A 22,662-nucleotide genomic window follows, 5' to 3' on the forward strand; every position below is an offset into this window, starting at 1 on the left:
AAAGCTTTTGGTCCTACTGCTCACCTTAGACACTTTTCAGAAAATACCCCAGACAACAAATCACCTTCTGTCCTCTTGCAAAGCACTGCTTTTCTCATTATTTTTGGCCCTGGAGGCTCCTCTGCTGAAGCACTGGAAACTGGCATCAATTTCTATTGGATCTCTGAGCAGTTTCAGAGCCTCATAATAGTTCACTCATCCTGCCTCACTTCCTGTCTTGTTTATTTGCTAGTCACAGTCCACTCCATGCAATTGGCTTTCATAAACTCTTTCTTACTCATTCTGTCCTTCCTTCACAGAACTCTAAGAAGCTTTCCATGAAAACTTCCAATTTGATATGATAAAAATTACACAGTCAGTTACATGAAAGAGAAGCTACAATAAACAGTATGGCAACAAATTTTATGCACAGAGAGATAGATAACTCAGGCTGTTTTACAGCTTGTAATAGATGGGCTTGCCATGGGGAGGCTAGGGATGAGTCAACACTAAGGGAAGTGGGACAGATGGTTAAAACAAATGACTCTTGGGTGGATTCCACTACCTGAGAAAAATACACTTCTGAGGAAAAGATCCTCTTTATCATCTGAATAGCTAGTAGAAAAGAAGGAGAAGATAATTTTCTGCATGGCTCCATGGGGAAATTGCCAGGTCTTCTGTTGGTTTGTTTATGTGTTACTCAGAGAAGTAAATGTAGAAGGTTACAAAGAATTAGTATACCTCGGTGAAAGGAAGACATAAATCTTTAAGTGGCAATTTTAGTTGGACTTATCAAGAGACTCATTGAAAAGAAACATAGTAGATAATACAAATGTACGTTAGGAAGGCACTTGATACACTGCCACTCAGAAAACGTAATGAGACTGCAGGAAGTTCTTAGAAAATATGATGAATAAACACTTTATTATGGATAGGAAATAAATGTATTCATAATGTTATATTCACTGAAGTGGTATGTCTCTTGATTAGAATTAATGTTATTTAACTTACCGGCAGTCAAGATTGTTAAGGGTACATTGAACAACATCGGTGGTCAAAACAAAATTAAAAAGGGTTGTAAATATGGAAAGCTGTTTATAACTTTAGAAAGTTCTAGCAATTTTAAATCCATGTAGTATGAAATGGGCAAAGCTGCCAGTATCATCCCTATTAAACGTGGGAAATGAAGTCCTGCTGCTATCCCCAGTTGGCATTTGGAGGTAAGTGGGGAGACCACCTCCTTTTCTCATGCTTGGAGCAAGTAAAAAAAAAAGATCTCATCCATTCAAGTGAGGACTACGTCAGTTTACTGTACTGTCCTTCCTCTCCTTTTAAATTTTTTTTAAAAAACTTACTGTTTTCTATCAGACATGCCGAGCATGCCAACTTACTTATTTAAATAGGACCACTCTCCTGGTCCACTAATCATTCATTGCTTTCCACCACTTTTTCAAGGACTTCTGTCTGTGTGCACAGCTGTTCACATCCTGAGTGTCACTACAGTGATTTTAAGCTTCAGTACCTCTCTGCTCTCACTTACCTGTGTGAACAGACTTTACTCTCACAGATCACAGCTTCTTTTCCAGTATTGGCTTCTAGTGGGACAGATATTGGGTCCATGCCTAGGTGGGCAGAGAGCAAGTCATATTTAAATAAAAAAAATTGTGAAGAATGATAGGGTCATGTAAAAAGTTCCTTTTTTTGCTTCTTTTCACAGTCACAGCAGCCTCACAAACAGCAAATTAAAAAATCTTTTTTCTTTTCTCTAGAATTATATTCTCTGCCGGCAGGTGGCTCCAAATGATAAAACAAAACGGAAAGGCTGTAGATGACCTTGGTACCCAAAGCATATTTAAAAAATACACAATTTCAGCTTTGTGTAACTTCCTTCTCTGTTTATCTCAGGCAACAAAACTGGCACAGAATTACAGCCTCAGCCACGCTTTCTGTTGAAAGGATGGTTCCTCTGACAAATCAGGAGATGATGTTAAGCACTGTCATGTTGGAGTAGAGGGACTGAGTGATCTGAAAGACGGAGGAGGGGAGAAGAAAAAAAGAGACACAGTCTGTTCAAAAAAATATATATTGTGAGATAAAACTACAATAATTTAAAGACAAAATGTATGGAAAACTGTGAATGAGACAATTATTCCCATCTATCCATCTCCAAGTTTAAACCAGCTGAGGATTCCCTGGTAATGATCTATCTTAACTTCTCCCACATTTTTGTCATCTTGAACAGAACGAGCCAAGGAGATGGAAAGGATACTGTACTTTACTAGCATGAAAAAAGAAAAGCTATACTACTTTTCTTTCTGTTAATTGAAAACAATAATCTTAAATGAAAAACAAAATGTTTTTACTGTGTGGCTGCAATGAATCCAGCTTTTCCATTACACTGCAACATATATCAACCAAGACTCTGACACCACCACCGTCCCCCTCATTTCCCAGAATTATAACCACACATTTTGATATTATATAATATTGTAAAGCAACTAAGAATCATGCTCTAGCAGCTCTGTGATATGGTGAAATCAAGTTGGCTTATCTGTTTCATGCATGTTTTACAAAATAGAAAGTGGTCTACTTCTCCTTTGATTAATTATGTTAGTATACGCCATAAGTGAAGACAGAGAGGGAGAAGTTGGGTTTATTTATGAAAATATTACATGTAATAAATGCTTTGAACTACCCTGTAACAACCTAAAAAAAAAGCCAATGTTATCATCTTATTGACTAGAAGTCTTGGACTTTGAAACAATTAAACATTGGCATAATTCCTTCTGGAAAAAAAGAGTTTGAAATATTTCATCCTGGATGCACTCTTAACTGCTGCATCTTTCAAAAATTTTCAAAGAAAGGCATACTCACAAAATTTCTTAAAATAGAATTTCAGGTCTTTAAAAAGGCTTTTATACACCAGCAGCTGTATCACATTTTTATTGAATAGCACACATCTTACAGTGATGTTTAGGTCAGTTAAACATTGTTAATTACAATTTTATTCTATCTTTAAGGCAAAAAAAATAAAGTAGAATATTGCCAGTTACTAAAATGTAAAAGCTGTCATTCTCCATGGTCATTTGCTTGATAATAAAATACACAGATGTGCTCACAGTATTAATATAAAAAAATCCTATAGTTATAGCTCCTATTTTCAGTCAATGAGGAAAATTAGAGATCTGTTATTTCAATAGCCTGAAATATGAACCATTCATGTATATTCTTTCATCAGTGTATGCACTTAATTCCCATTATTTTTATTGGCAGTAACACATGACTATTTGAAGGCACAATAAACTCCAGAAAGTGCAATTAGCTGCTCAGTTTTGCTAGCATCTTTCTACTCCTATATTTTAAAGTGCCTCCTCGACACTCAGAATTTCTCCCACTGTGCAGTGGCAAACTAATGCCCAACTTGCCAAAGTAATGCTGATTGTCAGCTAAAATGGAAAGAGAGAAATTAGTCTTTTCCAGAAATGTATTCTCAGCCAAATTCTGTTTGGCTACACATTTGTGTAGGTCAGGAACAAGTGCAATGCAATCTGTGCTCCTACGCATTTGATGGAGGAGGACAAGGAGATTTCATTTGATTCTCATTCAAGTAATAGGATTTCTGGAAATGAAGGCACTTGCTCCTGCCCACCTTCAAGTTATTGAGAGCCAAACCTCTAATAACTTCAGTCAAGACACAAATAGTTTTTTCTCTCCATGGGAGCTGATTTAGAGTTAGGTGCACTGATTTTCTCAAAGTGGGGTCTGTGATGGCAAGGCTTTGTTACACTCTTAACAGTAAACAAAACAGGAAATATCCGTTAACAATCACATAACCTAAGAAAATAATTCTGACAAAATTAATAAACAGTTTCTCAAAATTAAAATCTCACTCCCTCTGCTGAAGAAAAGTACGCCAGTGAGACAGTATGCACAAGCCCTTCCTCTCCCTCTGCTCTCACTTAACTCCTTCGTTAGAGATCCAGGAAATACCTGGAGCTCCCCAGCTGCCATGCAAGCCAACTGATTTTGCAGGCATGCCAGGCAAGGATCCCAAGCCTTCAGGCAGCTTTGGCCTTGTGTAGAGCCACACTGTGCCACCCTTGCTACCCACAGCGGTGGCAGGATTGCACAGCTGGGTCGCTCACACAGCAGGTTTCCACACCTGGGGCTACGGAGCCACACAACATGCAGGGGTTAAAGAACAACCCTGAAAGGGTGTCTCAGAGCATAGAGAATTCAACAAAAGGTATTAAAGTAGTTAAAGTCACACTAAATCATGCTGACAAATTTTTCTTGGACAGAGAAGACAGAGGATATTAAGCCACATTGCAATAAAATCGCCATAAACAAATTTTCTGCTAATGAAAAGTTCTAGAGAGAGAGGAAAGCATGTGCCTGGAGGGGAAGAGAGAACAGACTCATTATGTTTTAAAAGTGGCACAGATAAAGTCTTCACCATAATCTAATGGTGTAAGAGCAAAACGCTCTTAAAAGATGCTGTGTACTTCAGCTACGTGGGATTCGGGCCACTGGGCTTCAGGCACCCACCAGACCCCTTTTCCAGCAGCACAGTTGCCTTAGGCTCTCTGTTTTGGAGGGACAGAGGCGCCTCCAGCCAGCAAAGCATGCTTGGGGTGGAGATGCCACAGCCTGCTTGCAGCAGAGAGCAGCGGGGCTGGCAGAGACAACACAGTGGGTACAGCTCCATGCCCAGGGCAGCTGGCCAGACTGCACTTGTCACCCATCAGCTGGGTCTGCACAGCCACCAAAGCAAGGACACTGCAGAAATAGAAATAACAGAGAAACTCAGCACGGGGACTGTGAGGGCAGGGCGAGGAGAGATGGAGGGAACAAAACTCATCTTGGAAAGATGCATGCTGCTGTGGCTGAGGAAAGGCAGTTTGGGTGGGTGGCCTTCCATGTGGATGAAGGAGCAAAGCAGGAAGAGACCTGGAGGGGGCTGCAGACCAAAAGCTATGGCGTGGGAAATAGAAAATGTATAAAACTCTCAGAAAGCTGTGTGAAAGCAAATGTCAGGATGGAGAAATGCAAGAATGCTGAAGATACAAGGACAAGAAACAATAGGCTATGAAATGTGCAGAGATAGGCCTCAGGAAAATATGTTAAGCAAGATAGTAGAAATATGTAAGCTCAATAATGAAGATTTAACCATTCTTTTAAGCTATTACAAGCAAGCATTGTTCAAAGCAAGATGTACATGTTTTATTAATTGGCTAGAGCAAACACTTGTCAGCTCTTAATATTATGCTATTGGCTAGAAAGTTGTTAAAAGACTTTGTAACAAAGAGAACTTCCTCTGATTTTGTGGGTGAAGCCGTTTCCATCTCCCTTGCTTGGTTCTGTAAAATGAGACTGATGATTGTGGTGGAATAAAGGCTCAGAGACAGCTGCTCCAGCAGGCTCGTCCCATTGTTTGTGTACATATATATATGTAAATATAAGACAAGAGAAAAAAATATCCCAGGAACCCAACGCTATGGGTCTGAAATAACATCAGCCACCGACACAGGTAGTGAAGGTTCTGAGCTTCAGAAAAACTAGACTGGCTCAACTGAGCTCCACTGCTCCCCACCACAGTGATCACTGCTCACATGCAGCATTCCTCTTCAGGTCCTACATTTGCAACCAGCTACGGACAGGCTGGAGGAGTGGTGACAAAAGCAACAGGAATTAATGTGGGATTTTCAAGGAAAGAGTCAATTTACTAAAATAAATTTGTCTGCCGTGAAATGATTTAAGTGAAAGATATAATACTGACCCATGTTTGTGAAGGGATAAAAGAAAAAAATTAAAAATTTAACACCAACAAACAAATAATGGATTTAGACTGCAGGTAAGAAGAAAGAAAACATAATAAATATTGGAACAACTTCCTACAGATTTATCTGCTCAGTCTTACCCTGCTGGTTTGTATATGCTCCCATCATTGTGCCATCTCAGGAGCAGTAAGCTCTGGAATAGACTCCCCAAGGAGAAGAGAGCCATTATCTCACTGTCAAGAATTAAAAAAAAATGCCACAGGTTGCAAAAACACCATGAGAGTTAAAAACAGCAAGACTACTAGAAAAGAGGGCCCATATCACCTCATGGGCTAGGACTTTGGTAGCTAGAGTCATTATACAAAGAATAAAGTTACTCCATTCTTACACGCTGGCTGTACCAAAGCAGGCTGTAAATAAATGGCAATGACATTCCTCTTAGAGTACACTGATCAATTACTTTTGGGTAGAAAAATTATCAATAGACTTGGACAATCACTTCTGTGGAAATGGTTCTCACTTTCATTGGAAGGAAGGCAAATGACAGTGAAAACTCCAAAATGACACACAGTAAAATGTAGAATTTAAAGGCAAATTTCACCGTGGCACTATGGCAAGAGATTGTAAATCTCAGTATGAAATGGGTGCCTTGACTGTCATTTTTGTCTGAGAAAACTTCCTCCTGACTCCCTGAAGTATGTCAGGTGTTACTGACAGGTACTATTGACAGGTGAACATACTAATGGGTATGCACTTGTCTGATAAGTGATAGCATGGAAAAGAAATTAAGAAGAGACTCAGAATGGTCAGAAAGGAAGAGAGATGGCAAGGAAATAAACATCTAGAAATAATTAGTTCTGAAGAACTTGGTAATTTAAAAGTTGTGAGAGAAGGCTGTCTGTGCAACTGTACTACAGAAATCTGAGGTGCACGGTGCTCCATATAGAATTGAAATGAATTAATGATAGATTTTCAAAGAAATAGTATGGAGGAAAGAGGGGAAAGCAGCAGTGTATGTGCCAGTGAGCAAGTCTGAAATCTCTAAGAAGACAGTAGATTGTGTTTGGGATTGGAAACACAGATAATAGCACATGATTAGTGGAAGTATTAAAAAAAGTACGTTTGAGAAACCTATTTCAGACAAAAAGCATAAATGAATCAGATTTAATTCTATGGAGAGTGCTCAGACAATTGGAGATCACAACAACTGTAATGTACACGCAGAAAGGAGGCTATGGTTACAGATCCACTTACATGGATTTATCATAAAAGGTGAAAAATCTGAAGACAGGTTCCCTTGTTTTGCTCTAGCTGCTGAAAATGTGGACACATATATTATTAATGGTTAAGACATACGGGCTGAGTAAATGTTGGGCCCCAGGGAAATGATGAACATCATTCAGACATATGCAAACTCAGCATTAGTAATGACTTCTGTGGAATTCAAACCTGTTCCAGTGTTCAGTGGCAATGACACTGTAACAGAAACAAATATTTTTCACCCCTGAGTATCAAAGGGCTTTCTGTAACACTTGACATACTTTTTTCTATTTTTTTTCTCTCAGCAGCGGATAAAAAGGATTCTGGTAATTTCCAGGAAGCTCAAACATCATGAAATATTTGCCTGCTAGTGCAAGTATTTAATTGAGTTCAATAATGTCTGGTTCTTATTTTAATTCATACGAATTTCCACTGAAGATTCTACCCCTCTAATCCCACGGATGGAAGGAGGAAGAGATATACAAAATGGGAAGGTTTTTGGCCAGGGTGTTTAATGTTAGACTTCTATTATTTTACCTTTGCAGCATTAACAATCCCTTCAGCTATGGGACTTCATGCTACAGAGAGATACTAGTCAGGAAATTTCCACGTCTGTCTGTTCTTTACTCCATCCTGGAGTATTCACTTTATGATTGCACATAGGGAGTCACTATCTGCTCTCTGTCTACCCTAACAATGAGTTAGGAAGCCCCTCAGAGCTGTATATAACAGGTTGGGCTTTCATTGTCCACAGCTGGCACAGAACTTGTCCCTAAAGTCACAAGTAAGCATGCACAGCATTCAGTAGTTTGGTGGGAGCATGCAGGTGTCCCTGCCTAGAAGTCTGACACCAACAAAGAAGGGAAGGAAAGGATATTGTTTACTAACCTTCTGCCTGAACGACCATAATTTTTTGCTTCAGATCAATTGAGGGATTCACAAGACACAACCTTGGCTCCTGCTTCTGAGTCATGCAGACTCCATTCTGGTTTACAACCATCCAGTTTCGGTCATAGAGCAAACCCTGGTTTCCTACTGGCCATTCTGTAACCTGGGAAAGCATTAGGAGGGGGTACAAAAGTTTAGAAAATGTTAGCTGCATTAATAGATTCATGCTGAAAAGAGAAGAGGGGGAAAATAATCCATTAATGAAACTCATTGAAGTCAGGAAAACTTATGCAAGCTAATGTCAGCTTTTTATAAGAGAAACCTTAATTGTAAATCAAAGATAAAGATATCACTGCACAAATCTGACCAAAAAATCAAATTACCCTAAGTTGTTACATATTATCATACAGTTTAACAGAGCTATAAGAATAAACAATCTCCAAAACACTCTGAAAACTGTCTTCAGTTTTATACTCATCCATTTTTAGGACCTATTTCCCCAGAAATTTTCATTTAACTTACAAAGCACAGCAATTTTACAGGAATTTTATATATTAAGGCAAAACCAAACAAACAGAAAGCAGGAAAACTGTGAAATTCACAATCCTGTAAAAACTTATTTTTCATAACATGCGACCACTTTATCAATTAATCCATTAGAGAAACTCTGCCACTGAAACTTCTGGTTTAGCTGGGAGAATAATAGTTTCTTTAGATTCCCTTGCAACAAAGCACATTGTTTTTGCTATCTGTTCTTCCATTGCTTCCATAACAGTCTTTACATTCAATAGCCCATACACGAATATTGTCCTTGCTTTCACATATATTTTTCTGGTGAAAAGAACATCTGTTTCTGATGCTACGCAGATGGCAATCTTGAAATCCAAAAAGAGAGCAATTTTAGTAATGCCTTTGGGTGACATTAATATCTGCTTTCTTCTCCAGAATGTTAAAATATTAATACCATTCTTGTAACATAAAGCTGGCCACTAACATATTCTTCAGCTCACATATCTAGTCGTAGTTGAATATGGAGAAGTTTACAGCTGAACTTCATTGAATTCTTATAGAAAAGCTGAGTACATCTCAGATGAATTAGCCGACAAAAGACTTCAACAAAAAACTATTGAGTAAAAGACGTGAAGCACAGCCTGATGCTATGAAGAACAGCACGTCTGGAAGCACTGGCTAGATTAATTAAAAATCACGTTTTTGTTTATCATGTGATTGACCCAAAACTTGACAGAACCTAAAATATCTCATAAACTTTTCCTGTTTTTATAAAAGCCTGCAGAAGCAATTTGGCACTGACAGCCTGACTATAGAAAGCTAAGGGCAAGCATGCTAGGACTGAAAAGTTAAAGCATCAAAGCTGAACTCAAAATAATTTCACCACAGTGCTACTAACTATACTGAATTCAGAAAACAGGAAAAAAATAAAGAGAAAAAAGGTGTTCTACTAACCCTCTTGATTTATAATATTATTGGACAATTTTTTAAATGCAAGTGTGGATGAAAAATTCAGAGATAAATAGAAACTGTAGGTCTTCCAGTGCCATCTGAAATCATATTATCTAAGTACCTCAAACTGTCAGCACCTCAGCTATGTAAACCTTTACCCTGTCTTTTTTAGGAGAAGAATCATAGCCCAACGACTGCAATATCAGCTGAAGAACACACTTTTGTTCTTAGTGGAAATTATTCTTTGGAGAGACCAGCATTTTTGGTTATCCTGTATAATTAGACTACAAAATGCATTTGAACAGCTGGTGATCATCTGAGAGCTGTGAGAATTTCCTGCTAACAAATCTCCCTTCCAAAAAGGAAGATCATTAATTGGTAATACATCCTACCATGAATCCAACAGATCTTGTCAGGATTTGCAAGATATAGAGAGCAGAATAAACTTAAAAAGCAGAAAAATAGAAAAAAGAGCACGAAGTTTCTCAATTCCCTATTGCAACATTCAGTTATTTTGGTTCCACTTCAGAACAACAATGTTATTCAGGAAATAGCTTAAGCGTTTGCTTACCCTTCACTGAAGGCAAGAGGTTTTATGAGCTTAAAAACCCCTCTCTTTAATCAGAGGTTCAGGTAGTTCTTACATGCTGACAGGCATTAAAGGGTAAGCTCAGCTAACTGGCTAGCAGATATTTGGAAATAATCAGCACTTTCCACTCAAGATACCTCTGACAGGTCCAAAATAATGGCAACTAACTCCATGCTTCACTCACACCACAAAGGTGATGCAGCACATGACTTCAGGTCCTCAGCCCATTTTCCCCCTTCCTCTGGGTATTTGCCATTGTAGTGAGAGTCACACACGTGTGCCCTGCAGTGAGTCCCTGTCCTGTTGTGGATGTCCTCTGTGCATTGTCAAGTGCCCAACTCCCTCTCCACTTTTCAGCTCCCTGTATTGCACAGGTTGCTAGGACCCTGGTAAAGAAAATTGCAACAATCAAAAAACCATGCCCTGCCTTGGATGGAGAGTCACAGACAGCTCTAAACATCCAGAGCTGGCTTGCTGCTAGTACTGACACTGGAGATGAGCAAGGAAGAACACATTCATTTCTTCTCTCAGCACTTAGGCCCGTGGCCTGTGCAGAGCCTTATCCTGCCCTTATTTCAAAGAGGCTGAAGGGATTGTTAAATAAAGTAAAATAGAGCAGGTTAGCATATGTGGCAGTGAGCAATAGTGCATTATCTAACCTGTAACATGATTCCCTGAAGTTGCCTGGCCACCTCTGGTTACTGGAACAAATTAAAAGTGAGAGGACAGAAGGAAGGCAGGGACAGCATGGTTTTGCTGATATATACCAGCATACATATTCATTCCAAGCATGGGAGGTGATGATGGATCCCAGGATCATTCAATGTAAGGTCTTCTCTACCTGTCACAAGGACCATTGCATAATACAGCCAGTATTTGGTATTGTCCCATCTGCTTTAGTCCATCTTTTCTTATTGCAAAATAAAAATAACCACTGCAAGAACATGTGGAGTTATTTGGTTTTTTCTGTATTTCAGAATTTTCTACAAAATATTTTGGGCTGCATTTCTCCCACAGTTCACAGCAGTGCCATCATGAAGACTAACACAATTTTTGAACACATTAAAGGAATCTCTGGAAAGGCTTTAAATTATCTAAGTTTAAAAATATTAGTGGTCTTACATACAATTTGTCCACTGATCACTAGGAGCTTGCATTGTATTTTAAATTAAAAGCTAGTTTGTCTTCTCTGTTGAGATGCAATTTTTTATACTCTGAAACCTACTGCAAGAATAATAAAGTTATTAATTAGTTATTAGTTTAAATTTCTAACCTTTCACTGGGCACACTGCATTATATAATCATGTGAAAGTCATTGACATGAGAGATGTTCCTGTTTAAAAATGCATGTTTAGAACACATTTTTATGTTGGAAAAAAGAAAGTAGTCTGGGATAGAGGTTACTTCTCTGCTTTTCTCCATTTAATAAAATAATTGTAGGGAAAAGAAAACACATTTGAGAAATTGAGTTAGAAAATTCTGCCCTCTGCTTCCTGCACCATGTGTACAAAATCCATGGGACAACAAGTGGCCAGGAACACTCCATAAAATTCTGCAGAAACCACCCGACCTGCAGCGAGCTGACAATCTTCACACCAAGTTTCATCCTCCCAGCTGCCAAAGCACTCTGCCCTCCCATTTTCTCTGGAGGTCAAGAATCTCTCATACTAAACCACTTAGAATAGAACAGAGAAATCAGAGTTTAGGAGAAAAGGAGATTATGTGACTCTAAAGAGGAGATCAAACAGCTGTGAGTTTGCACTCACTTCCTCCTCAAGTTTGTCCTCCTGCCACTAATCATCTATCCTGCAACCAGCAAGTCCGTGGGCTGATTTCACTCGCAGATGGGCTGAGTCCCGCACACAGTTAGCTGGAATTTTCCACTGCACATATTATTTTAGGAAAAGTGATCGTGTAGTTACAATAAACCCTAGTTACTACACATGCTAAAGATTTGACCTCCCATACCAGCAGGAGTATGAACCTACAAATCTACAAGATTTTGATCTCAAGTATCACAAGTATTACAATGTGAATGAATTTACTGCAGATCAGTATTTGAACCACTTTTACCTTTCCACATTAGCTAGCTGAGAGTTACCTTATAACTGATAAACATGGAAGTCAAATTTTTAATTGAGAAAATACTGTTCTAAATTTCCAGCAACTACAAAGCATCTAAAGCTATTTTAGATTAAAAACAAGACACTGAATTTCAATTCTTGGATTCCAATCAAAGACTAAAGCTACATGATTACTACTTCAGAAGTTTTTGCGTTTCCTGAAGTAAGGAGATAATATAATGTTAAGTGTGAAGTCTGTATGAAAAAAACACTAAACAAATGGCAAAAGAATATGTTTTGCATATGCATTTCAGTCAATCATCTAAAGCCTAGAGATTCTGGTATAATCAGTATTTTAGAAGGCAAATGATTTTCAGGATTTGATTCCAATTAACTGTGGTAAGGTTTCTTCTCTAGCATGTCCTGCTTCAAACTCCAGTGCATGTGACATACATTGTTTTCCTGTTTCAAGGTGATACAGGCTGAAGCTGCAGTAATGACATATAAAAACACATATATAGATGCATGTTGGAGGTTACTGCACTCTGCAGGGTCTGGGTCCTGGCAGTCATGGCTTTCTATTCTACTCTTACTTATCGGGGAGAGACTAATCCATTGGTGATTTAGAATGGGATTAATTGAGTTTTAAAGTTCATTTTGCAAATGGTGGTAAGATGGCATTTTTATCTCTTCTATAGGCAGACAGTGAGATTGGAAGATCTTTCACAAGCTGGTTATAAATGTATGACAGGTCTAGAAGTGCCAGTCAGACTTTTGGGAAGAAAAAACATGAAGAACATCTGGTAGACACGAGGAAAGTCACAAAACAAACATATTTTTTGCAGGGATTTACTTAAATATAAAAAACTCATCAAAATCAAAATACTCTTTTGACTTCAACTCCTGGCCTGTTGTCCTAGTGCAGTGAAAGCCCTTTCCTAGTGGATTTGTTAGGTCAGCTTCTACTGTTCTTTCATATGCGCCCATGTATCTTCCATAAACCACATGGAAATCATGTGGAAATGCACAACAATTACATTTCAAGTAGAGGAGAAGAGCTAAATGCTCTTTATAGTGAAATTCCAGTCCCTTCCAATACCACACACTCAATCCGTATTTATTTAATTTTCTCTTTCAATTGAAATTGTTACTCTTTGGCAATACAGGCTCTGACAGTTCTTAGATTACAGGGCTCTAATATGGCTGAGGCTTTGTCATAAAAAAATCAAAACAGACTTCAAAAATTACTCTAGACATGCAAAATTAAACCTCATAATGCAGTAGCAGTTTTTATATCTATTTTTAAATAATTCAGATCAACTCGTGTTAGCTGCATAATCTAAGTTGCCTTGGATTCCTCTTGCAGTCAATGAAAAGAAAGAAATATCCAGGAAAATTTATTTCTCCTACTGCAGATGCTTATTTTATGCTAAAATGAATAAGCAGGTATCCATCTCTCACTGCTTACACAACAGTGTTGAACTGTAGAAGTGGAAGCTGAGGTAAGATGAGCCCTGTTTTCACTCTGGGCCCATTAACACATGCCTGACACAAGCACTATGCATGAGGCGTGGGGATTTCCCACCTCCATACAGAATTGCAGTCCTGTCTGCCAGAGGGAGCACCAGGTTTGTGAGAATTTATCACCTAAAGATGTTTCTCTTCACAGAGCTTGAAGAGGAGAAATCCAGCTCAGCTTGTGGGGAAATGTAAGCTTTCTTTCATGCTGAGGTGTGTCTTACCTGCTCCTGGGCACAATCACTTCAAAGCCTTCCTGGTGCTGAATGTTGTGGCATGTATTTCACAACACCAGCCTGCACGTCAAAAATAGAACTTAACCCCAAACGCACATGACTCCTGCCAACGTGTTTCAGCAGCTTCTATACTGGGCTTCTGTAATACAGCTATGAAAACTGCAACACTTCAACAAAGGTTAGAAAATTTTCACATTAAATGGGCAATTAATTTGATTTTCTAAACAGTTTGATCTAGTGGGAGGTTAATAAGGGGTGGAAATTGTTTGTTCAGGTCTCATTTAACGCTCAGGATTGTGCCTTTGAATTAAAGACATCATAAGCCAACCCAGATTTAAAAATACAGATGTTTTGTTGATGATTCAATAGTGTTTAATTGCCCAACCTCTCTGCACTGAGAAAGTAAAAAAACCAAAACATGATCAAATCAGCTGAGAAGCCCTATTTGAAATGCAGGGGATCTGTCACTAGATTTGACCTCAATTTTCTTTCAGATGTGAGACACTGACCTACACCAGTAAGATTTTGCAGGGAAAGTTATACCATTATTGACATTCATTAAATCACATCCCAGTATGGTACTAAGCAGAGTGACATTCTAGGTCATGTGTGGGCCATACACCTATTTCATCATGCATTATTAAAAAAAAAAAAAGTCACAGCTAAGGTGATGATATTATTAACTTGGTAAAAAAGCAATTAAAATCTTCAAAGAGTGAACTTTCAAACAGCACAGCAACACTTAAATGTCATATTTCTGTTGCAAATGTATTTTTAATGATAACATTTCTTTGTAATGTAAATCAGCCGCCTCTCAATTATAACATGTTAATCAAGTTATTTCTCAATTCCTGCCTACCCATCAATGCCTACAAGTCCATCACTTGCCATTCTGTAAAAGCATACTAATTACTTGATTATATTTTAGGCAAGTTTTGCAAATCCAACTATTTTCTTCAAGACAGCATATTATGTGCAAATTTGCCTGTTGTGAGGGAAGGGAGAGCAGAAAACACATTTACCCCTCCCCCGTAACTTCAGCCCAATTCAAAATCCTTCAAGGTAGCCTAACATGTGGGACCTGATCCCAGAAACTGGAAAAAAGGAAACATGGATACCAACACACTGCTTCCTAGTATCTCATATACTGATGAAAAACACGAGGCTGAGCTGCACAAATACTTCTGAATAGTTTAAAGCACATACCTCAAATGCAGAGCAGGATTTGATTGGGTAGAGGTAAATTTTGGCGACGGTGATGGGCTTGCCACCTTTTCTACATGTTGGCACTGCAGTCTCAGAAACAGCTGCCCTTATGCTTTCTGCCTCAGGCTCCAGTGGCTGCCACCTGCCAGTTGTCTCTGCCTTAGATGGAATATTCCTGAGCTCTCCGTCTGAGATTTGCAGTATTTGAGATAGTTTATTTGCACTGTTAAAAGAAAGGTGGTCATCTGGAACAGACTCTGTCATCAGCTTTGTAACAGACTGGAAAGGAATCTCAGCATCTGATTTGGAGAGTCTGGTGGCTATGATAAAATTCAAAAAAGTTTGTGCATCTTCAAAAGAAGACATGTAGCCAAAAGATATTCTCACAGAACCAGTGGGACGTCCATCAATTAGGTCTATGTTATCTCCACAGACGTGGCCAGCCTAGTTTGAAATAGGAAGAAAAAGAGAGAGCTGTCACGATACTTTGCTTTTTTCCCTCTCCAATTTTACCTAGTTATTAATGAGTCTCTTAAATCTAACCTGAAAAACTGTTTTAAAAAATAGAAGGTTAAGTCATCAATACAAAGAGAAAATGAAGAAAAAACCCTCAATCATCTTATGATTTACTCAGACTATGAAGATAATTTTGAGCTGCTTGTCCTATTCTACTCTAGGGGGAGAGAAACTTCTCAAAAACATATCAAGAATCACAGAAAGGTTGTATGTCCCATGACTGTCAGCTCAGACGATCTCCAGGGACATTCCAGTTTCACCTGCATAATTCAAACTGGGATTCAAACGGTGATGTTATGTTCAGACAAGTGAACAAACCATGAGATGGTTAATTTTTCTGGGGCAGATTTCTTGATATTCACTGTCAGAAGAGTGCCATTTTATACCATCTTTTCATGGCTTGTGTTTAATAGTCCAAACAGCAGAGAACTAAGTCATGGGGGATTGCAGCAAAGCAGCGACTTGAATCTAGAGCTCAGACATCCAAAGTGACATTGGAATATCCATCAAATCTCTCTTGCTGATCCAGTCAACACATTGCTTTCAGGATGAAGGGAACTAGTCTTTCCTCTAACACTTCCTCCTCTAAAGAGCACAACTTGCCACTCGAAAAAATTTTGTTGAAAAATTCTTTGAATGCTCTGTAGAGACTTCCATATAGATACTCATCTGATACATTTCTCATACAAGACTCTATGGAAAACTCTCCCATAAGAGCAAAAGTTTCTCATCTTTAAGTGAGTCAGTGAGTGATGACATATCACCAGTGAAGTAAGCTAGTCCCACTTTGTTCATCCACTTAATATTAGCTCACCAATGGACTTAAGATTTAATCCTAAATCAGCATCCTATTCCCTAAGTGAAGCAGCTGTTGGGGTGTAATTTCTCAGAATTCTTCAGAATTTCTCAGAATTTAATTTATGTACACATTTCTGTCACATTAAAAATGGAAATGTGAATAGTTTATTTACATTAAGGCTTTTTTTAAAGCAAGAAATGTCACAGGACAGTGAACACATATGCCATTTTTGCAAGGGGAAATAAAAGCCCTACATCTATGTCAAAGCATGCAACACAATAGTAAATATTTTAATGCAGTGTGATGTGGTTTTTATCCTTGACAACAGAGCAGAAGCAACATTTACAAAATTAGGTTGCATCTGTTAATATACCCTTCTGTAACCCTTCTGCCAAGTATTGCTTGATTGACTGAGGAGAGAGGTTCCTACTGTGCAAATAAGTAAACGAGTTCCTACATAACATCCTAAGGAAACTAACCACACTTCTCCAGGGACACTTGAAGACAGAAAGTCCTTCCTCACAGGCATTTTATCATGTAAAACTTCATAAGGGAAGGAAGAATACAGCCAGCACCCTGGGAAAAGACTAAACTGAAGTATATGTGCAAATAACATGATAAAAGATGCCTTCCTCTACATAGTAATGTTGTCAATAACTCATCCTGATCCTTCTCAAAGCACTGATGGGAATGGAATGTCCCAAAATAGTGACTGTGTAACTGTACCACCTCATTATACAATCTTTAGTGATTAAGCATCTCTCCATAAATTTAACTTTAGCCTATCTCCATTAAATGATACACTAAAAGAAGTCACTCACTCCTTAGCAAAATCCTCCTTGTATAAGAAGATCCAAGAGAATTGCAGCTGGTTGTTTGGCAATTTTCACTTCAGCAAAAGGGTAGACCCTTTTTTGCTTTCTCAGAGGAGAGAGCTTCCATGGCAAGTCAAAGCACCATTTTGCCAAAGAAGGTATTAAAGAACTGCGGCAACCTTTAAGAACTTATGCTATCAGTCCTGCATGTAAACGTGTTTGCAAAATTAATTATATATCTCTGTGAAATGATAAGGGAGCTATAATATCATTACCGCCGTTAGATTTTTTTTAAAAAACTTTTGAAGAACACCATTAATAACATTTTTGATTGTTCTGAATTAATTTGCTGTAATTTCAAAGTGACAAATATGCAGACAGGAAGCCTCCTCCACTTCACTGTAATACATCCTGCTATATATCTTTTAATGACAGCTTATGGAAAACATTAGTAATCTTGAAAACAGTCTTTGCATTCATATTCTAAAAATCTAACACCCTAGTAGTCTAAGATGTCATCTAAATTTGCTTCACGCTCTAAGATTCCTGTGTATTTGCCTTTATTGTTTCCTGTCCATTTTGTGTATGTATTTTAAATTGTGACACCCGACAGCAACAGGTCTACAAGACTTGAACATTATTAGGTGCAATAATTAATTAGGATACTTAAAGAAAAACATGAGAGTAACTGTCCAGGAAATTCTGTCTGATATCATGCAATTCCAAAACCAAACAAGAAGGCCCAATTTCGTATTCGCCAATGAAATAATAACAAGCAACACATACTTCCCGGCATCCATCAAATATTTTGTTTCAATACCTCATTTCAATGAACCAAATTTCAGTTAGTTTAGTTCTCTAACAAGGCAAGGGAGTTTACATTTTAAAGCAAGCAAGTAAAATTTAACTTCATTTGTAAAGTCACAGATACTCAAAACCGTGAGATGTGATACACTCACTTTAGCTTTTAACTTCTAATCACATTCAGAAACTAACCTGCAGGTTCCTTTGGATGTCCTCATTGCTTATGCCCAAATGCATCTGGCAGGCTCCTGTGTTACAGAAGCAGCCTGTGCGAACATGTATGTTGTGGAGACTCGCCATGCTGTCCACCTTCCCAATCCAGCAGAAGATGTAGGAGAAGAACGAAATATTGACATTTTAGAGTTGTGGTCAACAAGATACAGTGCTTTAAAGGTATAAATCAATACAGGTAGATTACATGTCTAAGCAATTAACAACTTACTGTAGCTTTTACCATTCCCATACAGATTTAGTATTTTTCAACTTTGTTACTTCAGCTACAAGAAAACAGTGGAAGGAGCGCAGATTTTTACCTTAGCATTGAGCAACTTCTCCACACAAAACATACACAATCATATCCTGAACCTGTAAATGTCAGTACATCTGCTGAATTTTAAAGCTGTGAACAGCTTTACTCACATCAGTGCTGCTAATTACAGACCTGCAGCCTGCAGGTGTTACTTGGTGTCTTGACAGAGCCACCACTTGCAACTGCCTCTGAAGAGAAGCCTGGGGCACCTTTTCAGGTAGCTAAAGAAAACCTTGTGTTCCAAGGATATGAAACTGCAAATTCTCATTACAGAAACTGATGGCATCTATGGGATTTTGGCACACAAGTGCTGGAAGGATCAGTCCCTCAGTAAAGGAGTAACATTTGCCAAGACAGAGAATGTACTGGAATGTGTCTTTGAGTCTTGCACTTACAACCCCCCAATCAACCAAGACCCTGGTGCATTTCTTTCTTGTGCTGTTTGGTATTACACCATTTCTTTATCATCCACTGAATAATGAATGGGCAGAAATACAATACTTGATGACAAACTAGCATGAATAAATTATGGGAAAGAATGAAAATGATGTGCAAAGAGAACAGAAGAACATGCCTATATGTGCCTCAGAAGGAGACATACATATGCATGTACTGGGAGGACAGCACTGCAAGGGATATAGATTGTCAGGGTTTCATGGCACACCTAAGATACAAGGGAAGCACACCACAGGGATCCTCTTAGCACAGCTAAGAAACCATGGAACCTCACTGCAGGGACCTGGAAATGCTTTTTATTGATCTCAAAAAGCAACAGCAGCAGCTGATAAGATTAGCTGAGCTACCACCATTTATTTCTTTGACAAAAAATGATAAGCATTCCTGGTTAGAGTTGCATGAAATCTGACCCCACCTCTACCACAAACTCCTAAAACAACCATGCACAACTTGCATTAACTCCTCTGTGCTTTTGCTCCTTTTCTACAAAAGGAGAGCTGAGAGCCCTTCAAATGACCACAACCATGCTGCAGACTCAGAGGACTCCGCTCTACCAGGAACAGAATCCTCCATGCAGGAAGCTTGGGCTCAGCTGGATGCACAGCAACAGCTCCGTCTAAAGGGGCAGGAAAGGGAGTGTCAACCAACTCATACTAACTACTTCCCTAACTGTGAGCTCATGCTTCGTCTGAGGTATAACATAGCATAAATGTTCAACCTAGCTTTTGTAGCTGGCTAAATCTCTACTGGCTTTTATTATATTTAACATAAATTCCCTCTGTATAGGACAATGGCCCAATACATATATCAAACACTTTCTGGTATAATTCAGTCTTTGATATGTCAATCTTCTATCTTCTGATATATCTGAGTTTAACTGTGTGCACCAAGCACCTTTAAAGTCACTATCTCAGTGGCTAGAAAACCCAAGCCTGCTGTTAGAACTTATTCCATGCTGAAATAATTAAACCTAAATGTATTTAGTTCTTCTAAAAGCAGTTCAGATAGATTTATTGTTTTTTTTCATGTGTGGGGCATAAGGGTCTCTGCACAAAAATGTGCTGTATACAAAAAAACTACATCGCTATAGCGCACAAGTTCTCCAGTTCACATTTAAATGTGTTCTGCACCACTAGTTTAGTTCAAAACTGTTTGATTCTCCAACACAGACATAATAAAAAATAACATATATACATATATATATGACATATATATATAGACTTGGAAAGCAGAGAACACAATCAGCCCCAAGATCCCTATTGATGATTAATGCCTAAGAGAATATCTTGTGTTTAAAGCATGTTTCTCAAATTGAAGTTTTAGTAAAAGGCATCTGTTGAGAGAGACTGTTGTGGTGTCGCTAGCTTTGTTTTGTCAGAAGACTTCAATATGGGAACAGTGACATTTTCTTGACGTCTTTTTTCATTTAGATGAGAGAAGTTGTCATTCTCCCAGAGCATGGTTTGTCATGGTGCTAGTGACTTGTGGGCGGATCTGTCGTTCTGTTAATCATGACAAGCAAGGCAAAAACCATGACATACTTCACTACTGAAATTGTGCAGTGTTTGGGCTTATTTACTCTATACACAAGAACCTTTAAAGTATATAATCTTTTTACTAGTAATACTTTTTAAAAGGAACATTCCTGGGGCAGCTTTGTCTATCAAAAAGTATGTAGTGTAATATAGTTTCCATGACACATCTTCAAAGGAATTGCAAACCAGATTTTTAATTTTTTAAAAAAAAAATTTGTCAAATAAATTATTACTGTTCTTTAATGAACAGTAATTTCATTCTAGCCATGTAATCCAACCCTCACCTACAATAATACTTTAATTGTAATATATATCAATCTTACATTAGACAAGGACTGCCAAGACATAAAAAAGTGATGATTAAAGGAATATGGGAATTGTGATTTGGGAAAAAAAATATAAGTTATGAATAGCTTTAATATTAACTGAAGTTCATTATCAGACATGTGATAATGTGCACAGGTCTTGGGAATGTGATGCACACTTTCCACTGCAAACAAAGACACCATGTAAAGAACCAGTAAAGGCAGCACTGCAAAAATATCTGTCCCTTGAAGAGATGCTTGGTTTTCCCTTGGACATATGTTTTGATTTCTTCTCATTTAGTTTCACCCTAGAAATGCACTTCTTGGGGAGTTAATTTAATCTCTCTCTGCAGTGCTATCACATAACAAAACAAATAGAACATAAAACATCTGTTACAGTTATTTCGATGAAGAAAAGCTTCCTTAAATAAAGCACATCTTTAAAATTGCCATAAGGAGCAATAATGGATATTGGGCTCAGGGTTATGAAATACAGAATGTCACTTGCAGCTCTGTCTGTAACAGCAGAGGCTGACTTTTGGGAGCCAGGAATGCATTCATCAATGAAGGCACAGAAGCATGAATGGTACTAATGATAAGTACACAGCTTAATGTACTTGGACTGTCAGTTTTGGTGATTCCCTGGGTCTGATACTTGGAATTATTGTGCCTTGGTGTTTTAGAGATTAAAGACTACAATTAAACTGCAAAACAAATGCAGAAATCTTGCAGCATTTTTACTGATTTCAGTCAGTGAGGACATGGTAATTAAGCCATCATGCTATCTTAGAGTCCCTTCTGTCTCTCAGAGCCTCTTGGCATTCATTACTTTTTCTGAAGCTCTTTCCTGTGGGCCTGGCCCTGTAGACTGCTTCACACCCCAGTACTTCCCACGTCACATTGTCTTGATTTTTGACAAGCAAAATGTGGTTTTCACACTTCCAAGTCACGGTCTTCAAATTTAATATAGATACATAAAAGAAGTTTGCCTAAACCATTTTTTAAAAACAGTTAATTTTTTTCCATTTCCATGAAGAAATCTTGCAGTATTTTTACTGATTTCAGTCAGTGAGGACATGGTAATCAAGTCCATCAAATCAAATGCTCTCATTTGGTTTTTTTTCATAGTGCTCTATTTGATAAATACAATTTTTTAAAAAAAATATAGAACATATTGAAGTGGAGAGCTTTCACTTTAATGCATTACCCTACAGTAGCCCCCTCTTGGAAATCTCGTTGACACTCATCAGGTGGAAAACTCTGAGAAGAAATGAGATTCTAGTCTGTTCTGCTTTTCCATTCCCTGTCACACAATGCACTGGTGACTTCTCTGTGTTTGCTAAATGACTAACTTCTGATGACCATTCACTTCAGGGCTTCTGGGGTACCCAGTGAAAGCTGAAAGCTTTTCTCTGGCTTCAGGTTCCATTGAAATAAGTCTGAGGATGATACTTGCTGTAGGTACGTATATACTAAATGAGAGCAAAGATTTACAAATAGCACATAATTTCACATTATTCCTAATCAACCAAGTCTAAGAATGATTTCATTAAGAATGATGAATGCTTTAGAAAGCCCTGCTGAAGTAATTCCCATAGGATGCAATTCTGCAGCTTTTATTCAAGCAAGTACTTATTTGTGTAAGTTATCATAAGAATTATTCCCATGAATAAAGGAACTTTTTATAATACATCATGAAGTGTTCTGAGAAAAAAAATCATATAATTCAATACTGGCAAGTACTGTCCTTCAGGAATTGGGATTAGGACTTCTCATTCTGCTTTCTACAATGCCAGTGCCCAAATATCAGAGCAGTTTGTCTGTCTGATGGATTTGCTCATTACAAGAATTTTGGTGCACACCACTGATGGCTGGTTATAAAACAGGCTTCACGATGCTGTTCTCCACGTCCACTGGTAAATT

At 38.2% G+C, this 22,662-nt stretch overlaps 1 protein-coding gene across 1 annotated transcript in view; it reads right to left on the reverse strand.

Annotated features, from left to right (window-relative positions):
* MOCOS (molybdenum cofactor sulfurase) overlaps positions 1-22,662 on the reverse strand; it is a 203,937-nt gene that overhangs the window by 17,161 nt on the left and 164,114 nt on the right. Inside the window, exons 7-10 of the mRNA XM_014880500.2 lie at positions 18,107-18,223; positions 14,981-15,424; positions 7,908-8,070; positions 1,520-1,601 (exon numbers count right to left, since the gene is read on the reverse strand). Coding sequence (XP_014735986.2) covers positions 1,520-1,601; positions 7,908-8,070; positions 14,981-15,424; positions 18,107-18,223 — 806 coding nt within the window. The remainder of the gene's footprint in view (positions 1-1,519; positions 1,602-7,907; positions 8,071-14,980; positions 15,425-18,106; positions 18,224-22,662) is intronic.

The sequence above is a fragment of the Sturnus vulgaris genome, chromosome 1, assembly GCF_052056855.1.
Source record: "Sturnus vulgaris isolate bStuVul1 chromosome 1, bStuVul1.hap1, whole genome shotgun sequence".
NCBI lineage: Eukaryota > Metazoa > Chordata > Aves > Passeriformes > Sturnidae > Sturnus > Sturnus vulgaris.